The 20,144-nt window shown below is 35.7% G+C and overlaps 2 protein-coding genes and 1 long non-coding RNA gene across 6 annotated transcripts in view; 2 read left to right on the top strand and 1 right to left on the bottom strand.

Moving 5' to 3' along the window:
- LOC138062203 (uncharacterized) overlaps positions 1-20,144 on the bottom strand; it is a 63,693-nt gene that overhangs the window by 41,143 nt on the left and 2,406 nt on the right. For 2 of the 4 annotated variants that reach the window (XR_011136296.1, XR_011136293.1), the window contains exons 2-3: positions 7,623-7,663; positions 2,596-3,156 (exon numbers count right to left, since the gene is read on the bottom strand). This is a non-coding gene — a long non-coding RNA (uncharacterized lncRNA). Of the gene's footprint in view, positions 1-2,595; positions 3,157-7,622; positions 7,664-20,144 lie in introns of those variants that run through there. The other 2 variants (XR_011136294.1, XR_011136295.1) reach the window with 1 other exon arrangement.
- LOC104152438 (keratin, type I cytoskeletal 12) lies at positions 81-6,250 on the top strand. Its single transcript, XM_068919128.1, has 8 exons — positions 81-1,528; positions 2,140-2,222; positions 2,461-2,617; positions 3,076-3,237; positions 3,336-3,461; positions 3,853-4,070; positions 4,368-4,450; positions 4,842-6,250. The coding sequence occupies exons 1-8, from the start codon at positions 905-907 to the stop codon at positions 4,937-4,939; spliced, it is 1,551 nt and encodes a 516-aa protein (XP_068775229.1). The 5' UTR covers positions 81-904; the 3' UTR covers positions 4,940-6,250.
- KRT222 (keratin 222) lies at positions 9,362-18,511 on the top strand. Its single transcript, XM_009687759.2, has 6 exons — positions 9,362-9,687; positions 11,408-11,536; positions 12,311-12,531; positions 14,437-14,513; positions 15,236-15,341; positions 16,519-18,511. Exons 1-6 carry the CDS (start codon positions 9,520-9,522, stop codon positions 16,730-16,732), a joined length of 915 nt encoding a protein of 304 aa, XP_009686054.2. The 5' UTR covers positions 9,362-9,519; the 3' UTR covers positions 16,733-18,511.

The raw sequence follows: 20,144 nt of genomic DNA, 5'->3' as shown, positions 1-20,144 counted from the left end.
AAAGGTTATTTTTCAGCTCAAAAGTATAAATTGTTGGTAAAAGTTAAGTATATTATACTTACGTCGTAAAAGTATAAATTGTTGGTAAAAGTTAAGCATATTATACTTATGTTGTAAAAGGACTGTTAGCTTCAGCACTAGACACAGAAAGCGGTATTCCAACCCTTACAGAGATGATTCAATGCCTAAAGGTTTAGGACAGAAGACAAAATTACAAATTAAGTTGAGGATAATGAAGTATATTTGATGTTTTCATATTAATGATCAACAGGCAAATCACTGACGGTCTGTAAGCCTCTTCATGCACTTTTTTGGACCACTCTTCTTACTTCTTAACAAGCATACAGGGAATGTTAATCTGGTAGAGGTTCAGTAAAATGCATCATAAAAGTATTATGAAGAGAAACATATTTTTGACATGCACACAGGAAGTATGATATGAAAGGGATCATTCTCCTGCCTCAAGCATGCTTCTACAATAATAGCTCTAAACCAAGAAGAGGGTGAATATCCAATGACAAAAAAATTATTCAGGATGGATTTAAATGTGAAAAGAAATTTAGGTGCTCTACTGCACATGGCAAAACATTATCGAGATGTCTACTACTCCACCCATCCTTCCTCATAAAGCAAATACCTGGAGGGTACTAGATTTCCGCTCCCATGAACAATTTAGATTTGCACATGTCATTTAGTTTGGTCAGGATATACTAAACTGCCTTCCCCCTGACAAAAAGAGAGTGAGACAGAAAGAAAAGGAAAAAAGAATTAAAGAATCTGTTAGGAGGCGGGGACTACTACTGAAACACCCACCACGCTCTCCATATAAGGGCTAAACCGTTCTCTCATCTGGCCTGATCTGCTCTGTGCATTTAGCATAGTAGATTAGGGCACCAGGAACACCATGGCCTTTTCTGGGCGCACAAGTGGTGGATCCCGGCAATTCTCATCTCGGAGTGGGCTTGGGGGGGGATCTATGAGAATGTCTAGTTCTAGCAGCGGAGGAGGCTTTGGGGGAAGCGGGTTTGGTTTTGGTAGTGGATCTGGTGGAGGTTTTGGTGCTGCCTCTATGCTTGGTTCAGGCTCTGGTTTCAGTGGCGGTTTTGTGGGTAGCTCAGGTGGAGGCTTCGGAAGCAGTTTAGGCAGTGGCTTTGGCGGAGGCTTTGGCAGTGGTTTAGGAGGTAGCTATGGTAGCGGCTTAGGCAGCGGTTTTGGTGGAGGTTTAGGAAGTGGTTTTGGTAGTGGCTCAGGCACTGGTTTTGGAGGCAGCTTTGGCACTGGTGGTGGTGGCAGCGGCGGCAGTGGGGATGGTGGCCTTCTTTCTGGCTCAAAAAAAGAAACCATGCAGAACCTCAATGACCGTCTGGCAGCTTATCTGGACAAAGTACGATCTCTGGAGGAGGCCAATAATGATTTGGAACGCAAAATACGAGAGTGGTATGAGAAAAACGGCCCTGGTGCTGGTATCCCTGGATCTGGGAATGACTATAGCAAGTACTATCCAATAATTGAAGATCTCCGAAACAAGGTACCGAAGCAATGTATTTATTGCGTCTTTTGCATTTGCAATTCATGTAGCAATATTTTGGATAAAAACAACAAACTTCTTTCGGAAACTGAGAGCAAAGTTATTCTACATACTGATGCTTGTAATAATCCTCTGTCACGCTGCATTGGTACCACATTATGTTGAATTTTTTGTTGCATATTAACTGCAATTCTGTAGCTGTATCACACTTAAAGCTGTGAACCGACTTGGCCTAATTTGAATAAAGACAGCAGTGATAGAATCCAGCTGTGCAAACTCTTGTTGCTTAAAATGTTTAAATGTAGTAAGTTTCTTATTTCTTGTATCACAAATTCAGTTCCTGAAATAGAGAGACTACCCAGCAAGCCCTTCAGAGATTATGAACTAGATGGTCACAGAACGCAAACTGGTATTTTTCCATTACATGAAGCATCCTGACTTACAGAAACTGAAAATCTTGTCCTAAATGTTTTCACAGTACGCTGTATAAGAGTCTAACAAGTTAGATTTAATTTTATAATCATATTTAGAATTAGTTATGTAAATAGCTATATTGACCTGTAAAGCCATCAGGCTGTGAAGTCATTCTCTGGAAATTGTTTGTATTCCAGATCATAAATGCGACTATTGACAATGCAAGAATTATTCTGCAGGTCGATAATGCCAGACTGGCTGCTGATGATTTCAGACTGAAGTAAGTGTATCTTAATATTACAGAAAGTTTTACTAGTATTTTAAGCAAAGATTTCTAAATATTCTAAAAATTTTTAAATATTTCTTTCATTGTAGAATACTAATGTAATTATTGAACATTATGATAATTATATATATATATTAAGAATTTAGAGCAAAAGCTATATAATTACATAGCAGTAGTTTGCATTTGACCCTATTAACCACATGAAAAGCCTGTTTAATGACTTTCCTTAAAGATATGAGAATGAAGTGGCTCTTCGCCAGAGCGTGGAAGCTGACATCAATGGTCTACGTAGAGTTCTTGATGAGCTGACCTTGACAAGAGCTGATTTGGAGATGCAGATTGAAAGCCTGAATGAGGAACTGACTTATCTCAAGAAGAATCATGAAGAGGTATTTTTTTTTCCCATAAAATCAAAACAAGGCAGAAGAAAATGTGAAATATTAAACATTTCCTTTACTTATGCCAGGAATAGTTACTCGTTTTCACTGTTTGTTTTGTTTGCTGTTCTTTTTTTGAGTTTACTAAGTGAAAGAGGGAAAGAAGCACACAGACAAGCTTTGGGTTCTTGATGATACGGTATTACTGATTTTCTCAGTGTTGCCACTAGAAATATTGAGAAGTAATTTTTATCAGAATGCAAGAAGTAACTTCACGTATGGTTAGTTATTGCGGAATCCTTGCCCAGCAAGTTAAACTTTTCCTAGATTTTTACTTTGCAGAATTGACCTTTTCATGCTTTGCCCTTGCCAAATCAACTCAGAAGTCAGTTCTTTGATTTAGTCTGGCTATATACTACCACCACAGCACTTACTTACCTGAATCTTGTCCTTTCTTTAAATCTCTCCAGGAGCTACAGGGCTTCCAAGGCAGTACAGCTGGCCAAGTCAGTGTTGAAATGGATGCTGCTCCAGGAATTGACCTCACCAAGCTTTTGAATGACATGAGAGGGCAGTATGAAGTCATTGCTGAGCAAAACCGTAAAGAGGCTGAAGCATGGTTCAATGAAAAAGTAACCACCACAGAGATAGCAAATTCAGTCAAATACATGTAAAAATGACTGATATTTGGAACAGTTAAATTACACTCTATTCTTCCTTGACATTTCAGAGTGGGGAGCTGAAAAGGGAAATCTCCACCAATACTGAGCAGCTTCAGTCAGGAAAGAGTGAGATCACAGATCTGAAACGGACTCTTCAGAGCTTGGAAATTGAACTACAATCTCAACTTGCCATGGTATGTTGAGGGGAAGCTGCTACCTAGTCAGTGCCAATTTTCCAACTTCAAAAATGTTGTTAAATCCTCTACAGTTCTATAGAACTTAAGATTTGCATTTATTTCCAATTAAATTCTGCATTCTTGTTAGTTCCTAAATAGCAGTAATATCTGTAATTGGATTGCAAGTAGCACATCATAAAGCAGATTAATTTTTATGATCACATTCAGTGCAAAGACATTTGTAAGAAGGCCAGTTTTCAAACTAGTATTTCGCTTTAAGAAAAAAAAATAAATATCTATTAGTAATGAAGCTATACTTATTCTCATTAAACCATGTTAGTTGTTTTTGTATTTTTAAAGAATGCTTTTTCTTCTTAGTCAGAGTTTACTTGATATCCTTCTTACACAGAAAAAATCCCTTGAAGACACTTTGGCAGAAACAGAAGGAGGTTACTGTGCTCAACTTTCACAAATGCAACTTCAGATTGGGAATCTGGAGTCTCAGCTGTTTCAGGTCAGGGCTGATATGGAGCGCCAGAACGCCGAGTATCAGCAACTTCTAGACATCAAGACCCGTCTGGAAATGGAGATTGAGACCTATCGTCGCTTGCTAGACGGCGAGTTTGTGTAAGTAACAAATTTACACAAAATCTTCTTTGTTTTAATTTCTATAGCAATATCCTTTTCAGGGAAAAGGAGGAGGTATAAACAAGTGGTCTGTTGACCAAAAGACAGTAAGATACAAAGATGTTGAAATAATTAGAGCTGGTAGCTCTTCTTTAAACATGTATCTATCTGAGGAGATTGAGCCATTCTGCTCTGAATTTACATTAATCTATGAATGCTGACATGAAAAATAATCTTATTTCTCCTGATCCTGGTAAACATTCTGCAATATTACATCTGTCTATGATTTATTTTTAGGAGTGCAGGTCAGGGAGTTACATTTGAAAGCTCACCTTTGACCGGGTCCAAATCACAAACACAGTCATTGGATTCTTCTCAGGGTAGGTAGATCTTGACCGAATAAAATTTATTTTTACAACTGCTATAACAATCCTGCATTAATTTCAAATCAATATTAATGTGTGCACATGTTAATTATATATACACAGTTGTTTTATCTAAGTAGTAAAACTAGTAGATACAGAATTAGTAATTCGTCATTGCAGAATTCTCAGTGATGTCTGCATGGGGGGTGAAATGTCCTAATAATATTACTTTTAAACTCATTCTTGTAACTAAAATAATACATGCTCTTTGATTTAACTATATCGTAAAGTTCATCATAACAAGAAATCAATCCGAAAGGAAAAGGGATGGAACTGTTTATGTAAGCATGATATTCCATTTTGCAATTTTTAGCACTTTAATAAATACTTTGTTTATGATGTTTAGATCCTACGAAAACTAGAAAGATCAAGACAATTGTCGAGGAAGTGGTGGATGGAAAAGTTGTTGCATCCCATGTTAAGGAAGTTGAAGAGAAGATATAAGACACAATCTGATATTGCAAAGGATCCATTCACTCCATTCCTCTTTAAAAGCAGTAGTAGATAAATAATTTTTCTTTTGTATGAAGTAATAAGATTGGCTTATTTACTAAGATTCTTTTACACACAACAAAACATACATTTCCATTCTCAACAGTCATGCAATATACTTTCTGCTTCAGTCGCTAGGTATTTGCCTATATTATTTCCACTATGTACTTTAAAACTATCATCAGTTCTTTGTTCAGTAACTGGAAACACGGTACATACATTAGGCATTCAATTAGATATGCTTTTTTTTTTTTAATTTTGAATTAATAGGTAAAATTTTGCTGTTCTAACTTCTTTTTCCAGTTTGCTTGACTAATAAAAAAGGATTCAACAAGCTTTAAAATACTTGTTCCCTTTCATCCTTCCTATCATTAGTTAGGATTGAAGCTCCTGATCTATATTTGCTATTTTTGTTGGATATTTTGCTTTACCATGTACTCTGTGCATGTGTGCACACATTTGCATTCACTCGCCCTTTAAGGAAGTTAATCCACTGGTAGAACAAGCACATATTAAAAAAAACTGTTTAAATGTGGGATTAAAACAATATTTGATAGCATACAATTTACAAATCTCCGTTTACAGCAATCCTAAGGATTAAGAGAGAAAGTTTTGCAAGCAGAACAACACATTGTAATAGAATTAATGCTGTAAGCATAGTGGGAAAAAAAGAAAGTGATACATTCATTTCAAAGTATGCAGCAAACCCAGCTATGAAGTAGTGGTCAGAGGGCCCAGAGTGCTGTCTGGTGGGAATACAATATGATCTTTTGTACTGAAAATTTGACTTCCCGAACTCCACTCAAATGAACATCCAGAACAAAATTACAAACCAGAACACAATCCCCTTAAATAACCCAATTCTTTGAAAATATCAAGCTAAGTTTCTTTTTCAATAACATTCAGGTAAGATATGAAAAACATGTCCATAATGTCAAATGACTTAGAGTGTGCTATGTTACTGATCAGTTGTAAAATTGATCTGTTATCTATAGAAAGGCAAAGATGTCACATCATTCATATCTTCATTAAATTCTTTCCTGATGAACCATGACTGACCATCCTATTATTTTTTGATTGTTAGCAAGGCAAATGATAGCATTTAAAGGAATAAAATTCACATTTGATTGTAGATCATCATACACTCTGCTCCGCAAAACAACAGACACATTTTGTAAACCCCGTACATGAACAGTAAAACATATGTGAAATACTCTCAAAATAGGAAATAAATCATTTAACTACTATTATACCACCCTAGTTGAGAAAACACAATGGATGGAAGTAGTCCAGAAGAAAGCTATTTGCCCTTCCTTCAAAATGTTTGAAAATGTTTCTGAAAAACTACAGAAGGGTAGAAACTCAAAAAAAAAAAAAAAAAAAAAAGAAGCTTGTACCAACCAAAAAGGAAGCTGCCAGAGGAACAATAAGAAAAAAATTTACAAACTTGTTGAACTTTGCATACTGACATCACCAGTAGCTTGAGGCAAAACAAAGAAACAGGAATATTAGGGCTGGCTATAATAACCACGCTCATGCAGCTATGCATAAGAAATTATATATTGATAAATATGACAATGGAGTCAGTAAAAACATGTTCCAGAAACACAGCCATTCAAGTCTACACAGAAAAGCCTGACGCCTATCTTATAAAACAGACGCATCTTGAGCTTTATTTCTGCGTTTACAAAGCTTATTTGTTTAATGTCTAGACAAATTTCCTCCTGTGCTGCAGCTATAAAAATATCAAGTGGTGGTATGTAGTGTTTGGGGGGCAGTTCAAGTCTGGGAGAATATGCGACTGGAGGAAGTAGCAGGGCTAGACCTGGATGGACTATGACTGGTGGTGGCACTGGTGGGCTATTTTATAACTTCAGTTATGGAGCTTCTGTTGGTGATAGTGGACTTCTCTGGTGGCGAAAAGATTCATCTAGAAAATGAGACTGAGACCCATCCTCATCTCTTAGTTGGAGAAGGAAAGTAAGAAACAAAAGAATGCTCCAGTAAGAATGTACTTCCACGGGTTCTATATATCAGTGAGACTTTCAAATAAAAGTCACCCAACTGATCATATTCTAAGCCCATCTTATTCATGAGCCAAAGTCGTATTAATTTTCATTGGGACTTTTGCATTCCCTTTTTGTATTCTTCCCCCAAAGACACATATACTTTCAGTATAATTGTGTACAAAGAAATATGAGATAATGTATCTGCAACTGTGATTGCGATGAAATCATTATTCAATCTAAATTTCAGTCATACTTTTGTTTTAATGTAAATGTCCCACTGAATAATCATGCAGTTACCTACATACACATTCATCCTGAATTTACCATTATGATCTAAAGCTGACTATTACACCAAAAGAATTGCTTAGGATCAAGTTTTGATGTATATAACACCTAGAAACCATCCTCAGCAATTGCCTTGTGAGAAAGCAACAATAACAATCCAAAGCAGCTGTCATTCACTACAACGTTATGCAGTGCTCCACAGAATCCAAATAACTGACGCATAACTATCCAAACTGGGAAGTTAACTAAAATCCAAAATCTGTAATAAAATATGAACACCGAAAGTAGCTAGGATTCAAAATTGCATAAATCTCAGTAAAGATAAAGTTGCTTGCACCTACCTTTAGGTTTCAGGGATCTTATACCTAGCTGTTCTTTACACCTGGAAGAAAATTAGGGAAAAAGAAGTATTAGTGTTGATATATTTTTAAAAGGTTTTTAAAATGGTATCATCTGGAAAGCTTTTAGTTCCTATTAAGCCCCAAATAGTAAGACTTGTGCATAGACATGTTCTGGTGTATAGAGTTTAGCTCATGGCACCAAATCCAATATCCTTGCAGAGCTCTGTACTGCGTTTCAAACCTATCCGTTTCCGGATTATTCCTGTAAGATGCTAGACAGCCTTGGTTTTGATCGGTATGAAGAAAAGATACTCCAAGTCCTAAGGAACTAAAAGCTCACTGTAGAGCAATTAAAACAAAAAGGAAGATTTAAAATTATATTCAAAGTTCTTATTTGCCTAAATACATAGGCTCTTCCTATTAAAGTTCATACTGTCCTGAGGTATAACATCTTAAATTTGTTTGATTGATTCCTAACATTTTTGTATTATCTGAATGTTCTCATACCACGAAAGAAAAACACTGCCAGTAATTCGTTTTTAGAATTGTACCAAACTAGCACGATTAACACAACTGTAGAAAAAATGGTGGACAGCAAAACAGTCTCATTTCAATCCAGGTCTGCTGAAGAACAGCCAGCTAACTAAGAAAAATAAAATTGAAACACAGGAGCCTTTTACAGGTGCCAAGAGACAGAGCCAAGAACAAGGAAGCCTTATGCACACAAGGAGAATTTTAAGTGGTACAATGCTTTTATTTCGAAAAAGGCAATGGTCTTGTAAATGTTTATTGCTTTTTTTATTTGGAGCCTAAACATGCATTCTGTTTAGTGAATAGAATATACCACCTATTTTTTACTGAAATTTGAATTTTACTACATATCTTATTTTGCCCATGACTGAACAAAACTTTTAAAATTGGTTACAGCAGTTCTTAGCAGATAACATCGAGATTGTAACTACACAGCAACTACAATAAGCCAAAAGACCAATAATTATTTGCAAAGTACAGAACAGCACACAGACAACCTATACTTTCTTCCTGTCTGGTAGCTCTCAAGAAACGCATAAGGGTCTTAACATGATCTGCGTGTTCTGTGAACACGCTGGCACAACGAGGCAAAGAGGTACTGTAAACGCCTTCAGACACAAAACAGACGCTCCTTTGGACAGTAGTTCTTTGTTTTAAGTGTCAGTTCACCAGAGAGTCTTTGCACTCTGCAGAAGAAAAGGGAAGCCAAATCCCTTGGGACAAGGTGCAAGAGCAGTCCTTACCACTAGTAGTGTTCGTTTATCTTCCTCTTTTTGTGTTCCTAGTCGAGAGAAACACAGAAATGCTGCCTGAAAGGATGTCTAAAAGTCCTATCCTTTTTCAAAGTGGGACAAGCACCAACACTAGATCAGGTCAGCCACACCTTTGCCCCGCTGAGTCTTAGAAACTTTCAAAGACGGAAATTCAGGAACGCCCCTAAGTAACCTGTGCTTCACGACCCTCCTGGGGAAGGCACATTCCAGCAGGGTTGCCAGCGCTACGGCTGCACAGCTGGAAGGAACACTGTTCCCTTCCCTTGCGTTCTAGGAGCACGCTCTCATGCTATGCAGCTGTAATTTTGCTTTTTTTTTTTTTTTTTAATCTCTTAACCTCAAAAATTTTAGGTTGTAAAAAAGCAAAATTACAGTGTAGCAAAAACATAAAGACATTGTAAATATTTGTTTCTGCCCATTATTAGGTATTATCATTTTAACCGCTGCAAAAGTAACAGCTATTTGCATTCCTAAACTTATTTTTTTTTAAATAATTGAAAGGCTCCGTCCTTCCAGTGCTTCTTCAAAAACAGAGCTCTGCAGCTTTAAAATATGCCTGTACTTTCTCTTGCTCTCTGTTCTCGCTGCAGGCAATGAAGGCTCTGCAGCAGCCGGCTCATCCTATCAATAAGGTTCAGTTAGCCAAGGTGGAGGATGGGAAGAGAATGGAACTGTCCCAGCTCCTCAATGAGATCAGGGCAAACTATGAAACGCTCATCACCAGAAATCAGATAAAGATCATCATCTCAACAAGGACCCAGGTAATGACTGCATACAGACATACACCTTCCAGAGAAAGGATGCAATCCTTGTCTATACAATTCCTGCCTCAGTCTCCATGAGGTACAGTATTTCCTTTTCAATGCAGCATATTATTGGGGAAGGGATTTTGATTTTACCGCAGTAAGACTTGAACTAGAAGATAAGGAAATATGTTTTGTCTAGGCTATGCAATTCACACTAAAGGAATACTGTGTAATGCATCTGGATGTTCTTCTGTACCTGCAACGGTGATATTGCTGTGATTTTTAAAATGATGACATTTGCAGTAACATGCATAGCTCCATTTAGTTATCCCAGAGGAAAAAGAGAATCTTGAAAATCAAACAGAAGGTACAGGAGCCATTTATACAAAGAAGGCTTACAGTTTTCAGCACCTATAGCAAAGACAACTGTATCTTCTCAAGAACTATTTTATACTGCTCTCAGTAAAACTGTCATACTTTTCAGCAAATATTATTTGTTCTTTCATGTAGATTTATTGAAGGTTATCAACAAACAGTGCTACTACTATAAATTTACATATAAAACATCTCTAAAACACAACTGAACTTTGAAATAAAATGGAAAAAAAAAAAAAACAAACCCATTTACAGCCATCAAATGCCAGGAAATCCAGACTGAAAATTAAGCATTATATCACCCTGTTGTACATAGGTACTGCAGAAATTCTGGGCTTTTTTTTTTTTTTTTTTTTAAACCAGGCCAGAGTACCTACTACAAGCTGGCTGATCTGCACAGTACTCCAATGACACAAAGCAGCCATAAACTAGATAGTTAAGCCAAGTCACATTTGTGTTTGGAACAAAACAGCCAAAGTCTACTGATATAACCTGGTCTCATAAATTCTGCAGTATCTAGGCACAAAAGGACAGGCAAAGATTATTGAGCTGAATAGTGTTCACTTGTGGATTAACAAAATGCAAATTTGTCACCAAAATAATGGCCTGACAAAACTACAATAGGTTCGTATATTATTTTACTTGCTTACTAAGACCTGAACTAAAGACTTTATTTCCTTAGAGTTGATGGCATCACAAGAACCCACATAAAGCAATAAAACATGCAAAACAGCATGCACAGTTTCAAGTGCTTATTGCATCCTCACCACTTACAGTAAAATCCAGAACTGTAAAGGAAAATTTTCATCAGCAAAATAACTATTCTAGAAGTACAATGCATTAGCGTATTGTCTGAATCAGAGATTACTTCAAATCTAAAGTGACCCCACACGAGCTCAAGGTGGGCTTAAAAAATATTTTTAATGGATTAAAAAATAAATTTTCATGCAAATACATAAACTGTTGTTTTACTATTTATTTTTCTTTTTTTTAGAAAAAGCTTCAGCCTTAACGACAGCAAATCACCTCAAATAATATGTTAGATCAATTCAGTTTATTAATTCCACTATAACTGGGGGCCCACTTTTCTCACTATAAATGCATAGAACAGATTGGTTCACTTCTGAATTATGTCACATTTAATATGAGCATGAGCATACATATGGAGAGCATGCCAACTTTCTCCTTCTCACACAGCAGTATAAGGCGTCCCTCACTACACTGTACATAAAAGACTAATTCATCACCGCTAGCTTTACCAAATTCATATGAATCTAAAAACTTGCAACTACAGATTTTTGTGTGTTTTATTTTCATTGTTTAAATATTTTAATCGTTATCTTTTTTGTACCTACTGTAGCTAGAAGAAGCTACAATTAAAAGAATGGACAGAGATGCAGAAGCATTAAAGGCAGCCAGAGCAGAACTCAGTGAAGCCAGACGGCAGTGGCACCACATGCAAATGGAAATTGAATCTCTCCATGCTGTGGTAAGCATGGGGAAATGATATGGGAAATCTCCTGGAAAAAATAAGTATTTTTCACGACGTAAACTATTCCATAATTCAGTATGCATAAGAATCACATCCACTGTAAAGTGGAAATGCAACAAGCCCAGAAATAGCTTTGCCTTGGATTTTCACAAACAGATTGCTAACCAAAAAGCAATAACCATATCAAGTGCTAATGTTTAAGAATATCCGATCTTTTGATTCAGAATCTGTCCTTCAATATAATACCACTCATTTTTTCACTCCTGCCAAACACATACTTGCCTGATATTGCCCTGTCAAGTTCCCAGTTATTCTGCTGAATCAATTCAAATCATGTTTACTATTATAACTGTTCGTGAATGTATGGCCCAAATTTATCAATACATTCATGATAGAAGATGTCAGCAATTTATTGAATTTGGTAATATAGACAGGATACAAGAGTACACAGATCACTCAGCTTTTGTATGACACTGAGCTGGCTATCATTTTAACCATACAGGTAAAATCAGTCACCTGTGGAAGCAGTGGTAGTGAATTGCTGGTAAAACAGAAGGCTAAAAAATTTTTTATTCTATCTTGAATCATTATAGACTTTAGAGGGAAAATTTTCAGCAAAAGTTTTATCTTAAAAGCTTAAAAGCTATCTATTGCTAGAAATAGTCTTAAAAGAACTGGTTTAAAAATACATTGTCTGATTGTGAATGAAAAGTATGTATGACATCTTTACATATACTTTCTAAATCTTAAAATATGAGTTAAATTTAACAGGAAAAGGGTTTGGAACGTTCACTGCGTGCCACAGAGCAGCAGTACCATATGCAACTACAAAATTTAGAAGCTGAGATTGAAAGTTTAGAGAAAGAGCTACAGGAAGTGAGAAGAGGTATTGAGAAACAGCTTCAAGAGCATGAAATTCTACTGAACACTAGGATGAAACTGGAGGAGGAAATAGCAACATATCGCAGTCTGCTTGAGCAAGAAGAGAACAGGTATTTGTTCCATAGAGAAAGAATACTCAAATTCATCTTCCATTTCAGAACTCCACATTGAAATTATCATCAGAGTTAGAAAATACATGAACCAATCATTTAAAAAAATTATATGTATATTATATACATATTTAAAATGTCTTCATTTCATCTTACTTGAATATGTATATATAATCATACATATATATACATATATGTGCAAAAAGTAATATATCAAATGATTGCATGAACAATCTTCAAGACACTAAAATGGACCTATTATAAAGCCTGAAGCATTTCTCTGTTTTTTATGTTTATATTTAGGCATGTTACTGGTTTCGTTGAATTTAGCTTTTAGACTGTCAACAGACAACTTGGGTACCCACCACAGCAACTGTGAAAATCATTTAATATGCACCAATTTGCAATGAAAACACTGTATTTTCATTGTATATAAGTTCATAAATAAAAGTGTTAAAATAAATATTATGTATATATATATAAATACACATATTTATGCTAATATATTACCAAATATTAGCTTCAGTATATCTTTCACATAAGTACACATAACGGACATAATTCATTGGTCATATTTCTGTGTCACTCCAATGAACTTACAAAAGCATGAAAAAGTATTAGCAAATTAGTCAAAACTTGTAAATATTGCTTTTTGCTGCAATAGTGTACCATCTAGCTTTAACTCTTGAAGAAAAGACCATTACATAATTGCAATTGCCCACACAAGTTAATCTTAGCAGTTCTTCTTTGATCCATATACATCACCTTGCTTTTATATTAGAATGATCCTTTGCCAGCTGATATGAAAAAGTGAATTCCCTGCAGTCATCAAAACTCATCTAGCAAATCTCAAGGACAATGCCTAACAAAGGCAAGACACAGGTTTACACAGGTTTAAACATAATAAACATTAATGGAACTCTCATGATAAAAAATAAGGGTCTTCTCTTTCCTAAATTGCAAAAAACTTGATAGAAAAGAAGTCTCCACATTTTTTGCAACAGAGAGTATCTCCACGTTATAATGCAGATAAATGTAAGATTGCTGCACCCTCATTCAAGGCATTGCATGTTAATGTAGGCTTGGTATCATGTTAACTTCTTGACAGAGTTTCTGTTTATCTCAGACCATCAGTGAAGCAAGTTCATATGCATGAATTTCTGTATCTCATCACACAATGGATATACATTTGCACGTGAAGTTTGCATTGCCCAGAATCATTCAAAACGTGTTGAGTCATGCAATTAGGAGGATTTACATTAGGATACTGTTAAGGAATATACCTTTGAGTGACACTTCCCCTTGGTTCCAACACAACCTGGCTGCCCCTTTCTCTCCTCGGTACACAAATACCACGATTATGAAATACTGGCACAAGAGAGGCAGCTACACAAATGTCAACAACAAAGAGCATAAGGAAAAGGCAAGATACCATGTCCTGCACTCAGCACTGGTATCTTAACAAAATCAAGCACGCTCTTCTGAGAACGTGCAATGGAATGTTGCCTCCCTTAGTCATTTCCAGAGAAAATACAGGGTTTCAGTCCAACCACCTCACGTGTAACAGGATTGCAAACAAGGCAGTCGGTTTCCCATTTAATGCTTGTAACTCTGTGAAAACATATACAATTCAGTGTTAATAAAATTAAACAGCTCTTCCAGGCAAACAATAAACTGATTAAAAAAACTGAGAAAATGATGATGAAATATACACAGAAATTTCCACTAACTTTCTTTGGTTCTACACTCCAAATATAAGAAATCCTAACAAATAGCTCCTACAGTCAATCAGAATTTCTTATGGTTCTTTCATTTTTTACATTTTCCCCAGTTGCTCATAATACAAGTTGTGGATTAAAATAATTCAGTATTATTAGATGATTGTAATGATTTTTATTTTTGCAGGTTTCGTTGTTCTATACCTGACCAAAAGGATGATAAAAAACCTACCACTAGCAAGATCGCCTTTACCCTGCCTTCAAGTGAGTTTTTTTTTTTTAAATAGAAAGCACTCTCTCCCCACCTGAGTTTCATAAACAGTAAATCACACACTTGCTTTTCATAACAAAATCAGTACAATACTAAAAATTCACAAGCCAAACTCCAATACTGCATTAAAGTATATTAAGGCATCCTCACATCAGATACTGATATGCATAGTGGATTCTGTATTTAATTATCATGGTGAGGAAATAACTTTTTGATTTCTCAGTTTCAGGTATACTGCCATATGTTCCAGTCTATCTTCACAAGAGAGTTTTATGTCCGATCTAGACAAAGATAACATCAAAAATACAAACACACGCATATATACACCCACACATATATCTATAATCTCTAGACAAGGACACAGAACATACCCAGATTTGGAAGGGAGGGCACACTGATATAACATTTTGTACCAGAAACCTGTTTGCCAGAGTTTAATTTGTGTGGAAAAGGGCATAGAAAGCAGCACTGCTATTTTCCAAGAAAAGGTAGAACATGTTTTCCTAATACAACTGCATATACTAGATGACCTGTTAGAAGATATACAATTTAACTGGAAGATTACGGCTCCTGAAGGGGGTTCCTAACTACTGAAAAATGACTGGATATTGTAATAGGATCCTTTTCTGGTATAGCAGGAAGAAAAATACCTCCAATTCTTGTGCCCTGACCTTATTCTTCTCCACGCCTCGCATATCTACGTTTTCTTTTATAGGTGGTGTAAAGAAGCGCGAAACTGAGAAGGTGGAATTGGTGTCAAAACAAGCGATCCTAGATGGAAATATTATGAAGGAAAGCGCTGAAGCTCATGGCACTATACAGTAAGATAAACATGAATTTAACAACATAACAGTTAGAAGTAAATGGTGGGCACTGCTTTTCCGTACCTTCAGTTCTCCTTTATTTAGTAAGTTATATCATTTCCGCAGAGCAAAGATGCCCCAGAGTAACAGTGATAGTTCAAGTTATATTGACTGGCATGTTTCTAGCAATAAACTAAACTTTAAAGCCCGTTTCATTAGCATTTATTTAATAAGTTAATGATATCATAATGATGCTTCTAATAGGTAATTTCTATTTCTGACAAGAATTAAACTATCAATAATTCAATTAGTGAAGGCTAAAAGTAAAAGAGACCATGCCAAGTTTGCAAAGTCCCCCTAGGGCATTCGTATTTACACACGCAAATTCAGGGAACCTCAAACTAGGTTCCTTGGTGGGCATGTGAAAGTCTGTTTAGTATATATTACTCATCCTAATTGGCTTTACGAGTATTGGATCGTATCATTCTTCTGCTCTTTAAGTTCTTTTGTACCCCAGCATCTAATATGACATCTAATATAAATTGTAGTGTACCATGTCACTGAAACCACGCAAAAATTCTTATTAAAAACTGATGCCATCCTACGGTCTAACACACACCTTCCATACATGAAGCTTATTTTCATACATAACCTTTGTGCATCTTACAGAGGTAATTTAGATCCAGATCCTGAAAGATACTTAGAGGATTAAATCAATATTTGGGATATTTCAGTACCTAAATATCACTGAAGCAGCTGGACCTTCACTTCTCCATATTTTAATTCCACCTTTTCTTTTTAATTTAATGTGGATCTACATTCTGAGGTTTGGATCTAGAATTAGATTTTTCACTTCCCTTTTTTGAAGGCTTTCAGATGCACGAATTTTGTCCTGCCTTTTGTCCCGCCAGCGGCTTCTTACAAACAATCTGAGGTTGGATTACAAACTTGCTGCTTGGTAACAAGCTGCCTGATGCGTTTAGGGTAATGGTTTTCTTTTGTATCCACGTCTACTTAAAATACAAAAATACAAATATAAGGAAATCTTGGCCTTTATTTAGCTTTCCTGAGAAAGGAAAGAAAAACTCTAGCGTCTCAGAACCAGCCTAAAATATTTTAATAATAAAAGCAGTCCTGAGCATACGCATTGCATAACGCCTAAAGGATCACAAATACATTTGCTTTATTGTTTCAGGACAGAAAAAGTGGATGAAGTTATTAAAGAATGGGAAGGTTCCTTCTTTAAGGACAACCCTCGCTTAAGGAAAAAATCAGTTTCATTGCGCTTTGATCTCCACCTAGCAGCAACTGATGAAGGATGCTTACATACCAAACAGAAAACGCTTCCAGACATTGAAGTCAGGTTGGTAATGAGGAGGTCGTGCAGTATTCCTTCTATCAAACCTTAACTTACAGCAAACTAACCCAAAGTTCATTTGTAACGGGCTCTGGAAATAAACTGTAGAGGAACTTATATGGCCTCTATCTTGCTACAGCTATAAAACCTTACTAAGTATGTATTTTGATTAATACAATAAAAGTCTTTTAAAGGAAAGGGAGAAGGACAAGGGAGTTAGATTTCAAGAAATCTAACCTCTACTCGTTTTCTACTCTGGGTATGGTCCTTTAATTTTCTCATTGTTATTGTTGTTTTGTAGAATTTCATTAAGTATTTAAGAATTAAACTATAACTTTATACTTTAACATATTCTGTCTTTTTAAAAGAGAAACTTTTCTCTTTCTGGAAATGAGAACTGCATATTTCATTCTCTTAATTATTCAATACTGCATACTCATAATGACTGATGAAACCTTGTAATAGTTTATACCACAAGTGTCAAACTTACTGAAATGCATTTTAAAACATTTTCTAAAAACAAAACATTATATGCAAAGCTGTTCTTAAAATACGTAAAATATTAACAAATTATTTTCTTTCAAAAGTGGCTGATATTTTTAAACCTTTTTTTTTTAGGATACCACTGATCAAAAATTTATGTCCATTATATAATCACACACACATTTCTTAAAAGGGTTGTTACAAACAAGTAATATTTAGCCATATTATTCCACTGATTTTTAAGCAGTAATTTCCATTGAAAAATCAATCGCTCTCTGATTTGTCCATGTGTACCTACTACTATAACTCTTTTAGCCATACTAAGTAAAATTATACCTTTGAACTGTTCAAATTTAAGGAGTCAATCAACCACTTTTAATAATGGTATCTATCTCACATATCATAACAACGTGAATTAAAACAACTTCAATAAATCCCTCCTTTGAAAAATCTTATAGGTATGTTATGCTCTTGATCTAGTACGTATAACAAATCATTATTATGCCAGGGTACACCTATTGTAGCTTCACTTAAACAGACAAAGTAAGGGCTCTTTGTGTAAGGTAAAATTCTGCCATGTGTATTAGGTACCGCCGTCACTTTTCAAAGTAGCTTTGGTCAAATACAAAGTACAACAGATGATCTTACCTCTTTACACAGGAAAAATAGAAATAAAACTCAGACATATTTTCTTTACGAGGTTATGAAACAAATTTCAAACAAAATTGTATTAAGATATGAACGACTGCTGATGACGATTTTTAAGAGGAACTGATGCCACAAACTAACTCAGTCTAAGTCACTGGGATTGCAGGGGCTCGGAATCTAGGAAAACCACATACAATATTTACTAGATCCATGGTAGCATGTAAAAATTTCTTTTAAGTGTCAGTAATTGCCTTACTACTTATGGCATGTGTAACAAAAACTGATACTGCAAATTTTTCCAGTACTGAGTTATGCTTCTATCTTTTGTTAATGGTACAAACAACGCATTTTATACTGCCCATGGTTCTGTATCTACTGTATAAAGCTGACTAAGTATCATTAACCTTAATATTGATCTGGTGTTGTTAATACTTGAGTATTTGGCATCCTGAATGTAATAGCCTGCCCTCGCATTTTCACTATGCAGCTTTTTTTTGTGCTTATACTGTGTACATTTTACTATACTTGAATTTGAACTAAGTTTTAATTGCTTTAAGGCACTTTAAACAGGGATATGAATTTACCAAAGTAAATGATAGCACTACAACAAAAAGTAATAAAACTGAGTTTGCCCATGCTTTTTTTGTGAGTTTGGCATATATGTCTCAAGAAGAAAGGAGTAATAGAAAAATAGAAAAACATACAATAAAAGCAGTTGATAAGCAAATCTGTAGCACTGCAGCTGAGTGTTTTTTAAAGCTCTTCTCTACAATTGGTAAGACCCATATTCCCTAAGAATCTTTATCACAACATGCATGCAGGGTGTGTATTCTTCTTGGACAACAACAATTATTCTTTTTTGCTAAAATCCAGTAGCCCTGACTACATCTCAAGTCCTTTGTTCTGAGCTCTGCACACAAAAAGAAGACAGACAGCATCTGGCATACACACTTTACCATCCAAAAGACAGCAGAGAAGCAGAAACAAATAGCAAGTACGTACATGCCTTTTACCACTGGGTGTTTGGCTTACTCTCTGAACCACAATACTTGTGCTTTTAGCTTATCTAGTGCAACTCTAGATTTTTCACTAATGCTGGAAGCCTTCCCCAGCATAGTACAGAACTCATATCTGACCCAACCCTGCAATGCAATGTACGCGCTATTTTGAAAGAGAAAAATTACTGTTTAGATCTAGAGTAATCAACTTGGCCCGGGAAACTGAGTACATAGAAAAAAGGTTGACTTTATTGATACACGTTATTTTGTCCGTATAAGGGCCTCACGGGTTCTGAAGCCATTTCCCCGACTTTAACAACCGTACAACTACATCATGAGCTGTCCCATGAACGAGAAATTTATTTTACCCACGTAAGTTCCCATTATATGCCACTGAACTCAATTACTCATAAAATACACAACTCCTGGTTGATGTTTGAAACAACTGGGTCAAACCCCGTTATAATGTTTTATATTTACAAAAAGTGCCACTGAGAATGCCATGCGGGCATAGGAAAAAGCAGTATGCACAGTAACATCTTGCCCTGATTTCAGGTCACTTTAAAGTTGAATTTAAAAATGCAATATTGAAGCCTAATACTATGGCAAAGAATTCTTCACTGCTAAGATGCTAATTAAATTTAGACAAGCTGGGCTATTACCATCTAACACCTGCAAACGTCTGCCGTAAAAATGAGTTTGATTGTCTCAACCTACTTGCCACTGAATATATGTCCTAATTACAAAGCTTAAGAAACTGTTGCTAACGGAAAAAACAGAAGTCTCAGAAGTCGGATAAGAGCCAACTATGTAGAGCCCGTCCCCCCAATTAAAGAGGATGTTATATAAATAATTTTATTACATCAGTAAAACTACTCATGTCATGCAGTACATTGCAAAGTATACTACAACCTCTGATGCCAGAAACTGTCCTCCTCAGCTAAGTGAAAGGCCATGGTATGACTACAGATGACTTGGATATCCAGGTCTACCAATCTAGTAACTGATTCATATGAATAGCAAAATGAAAAACATAAAACATAAAGCAAGCAATATATTGCTAATTTTGAAAATATATATAAATGATTCGGTTCTATGAGCATGGACAGTGATTATCAGGAAGCATACATGAAAACCATATGAAATATTTCAAGCTGCATAAATTTAGAATTGACCTCATCATTTTAAAATTTCTATGCACAGAACACAATTACACCTTTCTTGCCAAAACCATACCAAGTTCTGAATAGGAAGAATGAAAATGTCATGCTACATGCAATAAATGTATCTTTCAATGTAACTTCAAGGCATTCTCACTCAGCTGAACACCTAAGG

The sequence above is a fragment of the Struthio camelus genome, chromosome 25, assembly GCF_040807025.1.
Source record: "Struthio camelus isolate bStrCam1 chromosome 25, bStrCam1.hap1, whole genome shotgun sequence".
NCBI classification, from domain to species: domain Eukaryota; kingdom Metazoa; phylum Chordata; class Aves; order Struthioniformes; family Struthionidae; genus Struthio; species Struthio camelus.
The sequence above is the reverse complement of the archived record's forward strand: the minus strand, read 5'-3'. Positions and strand labels throughout refer to the sequence as shown.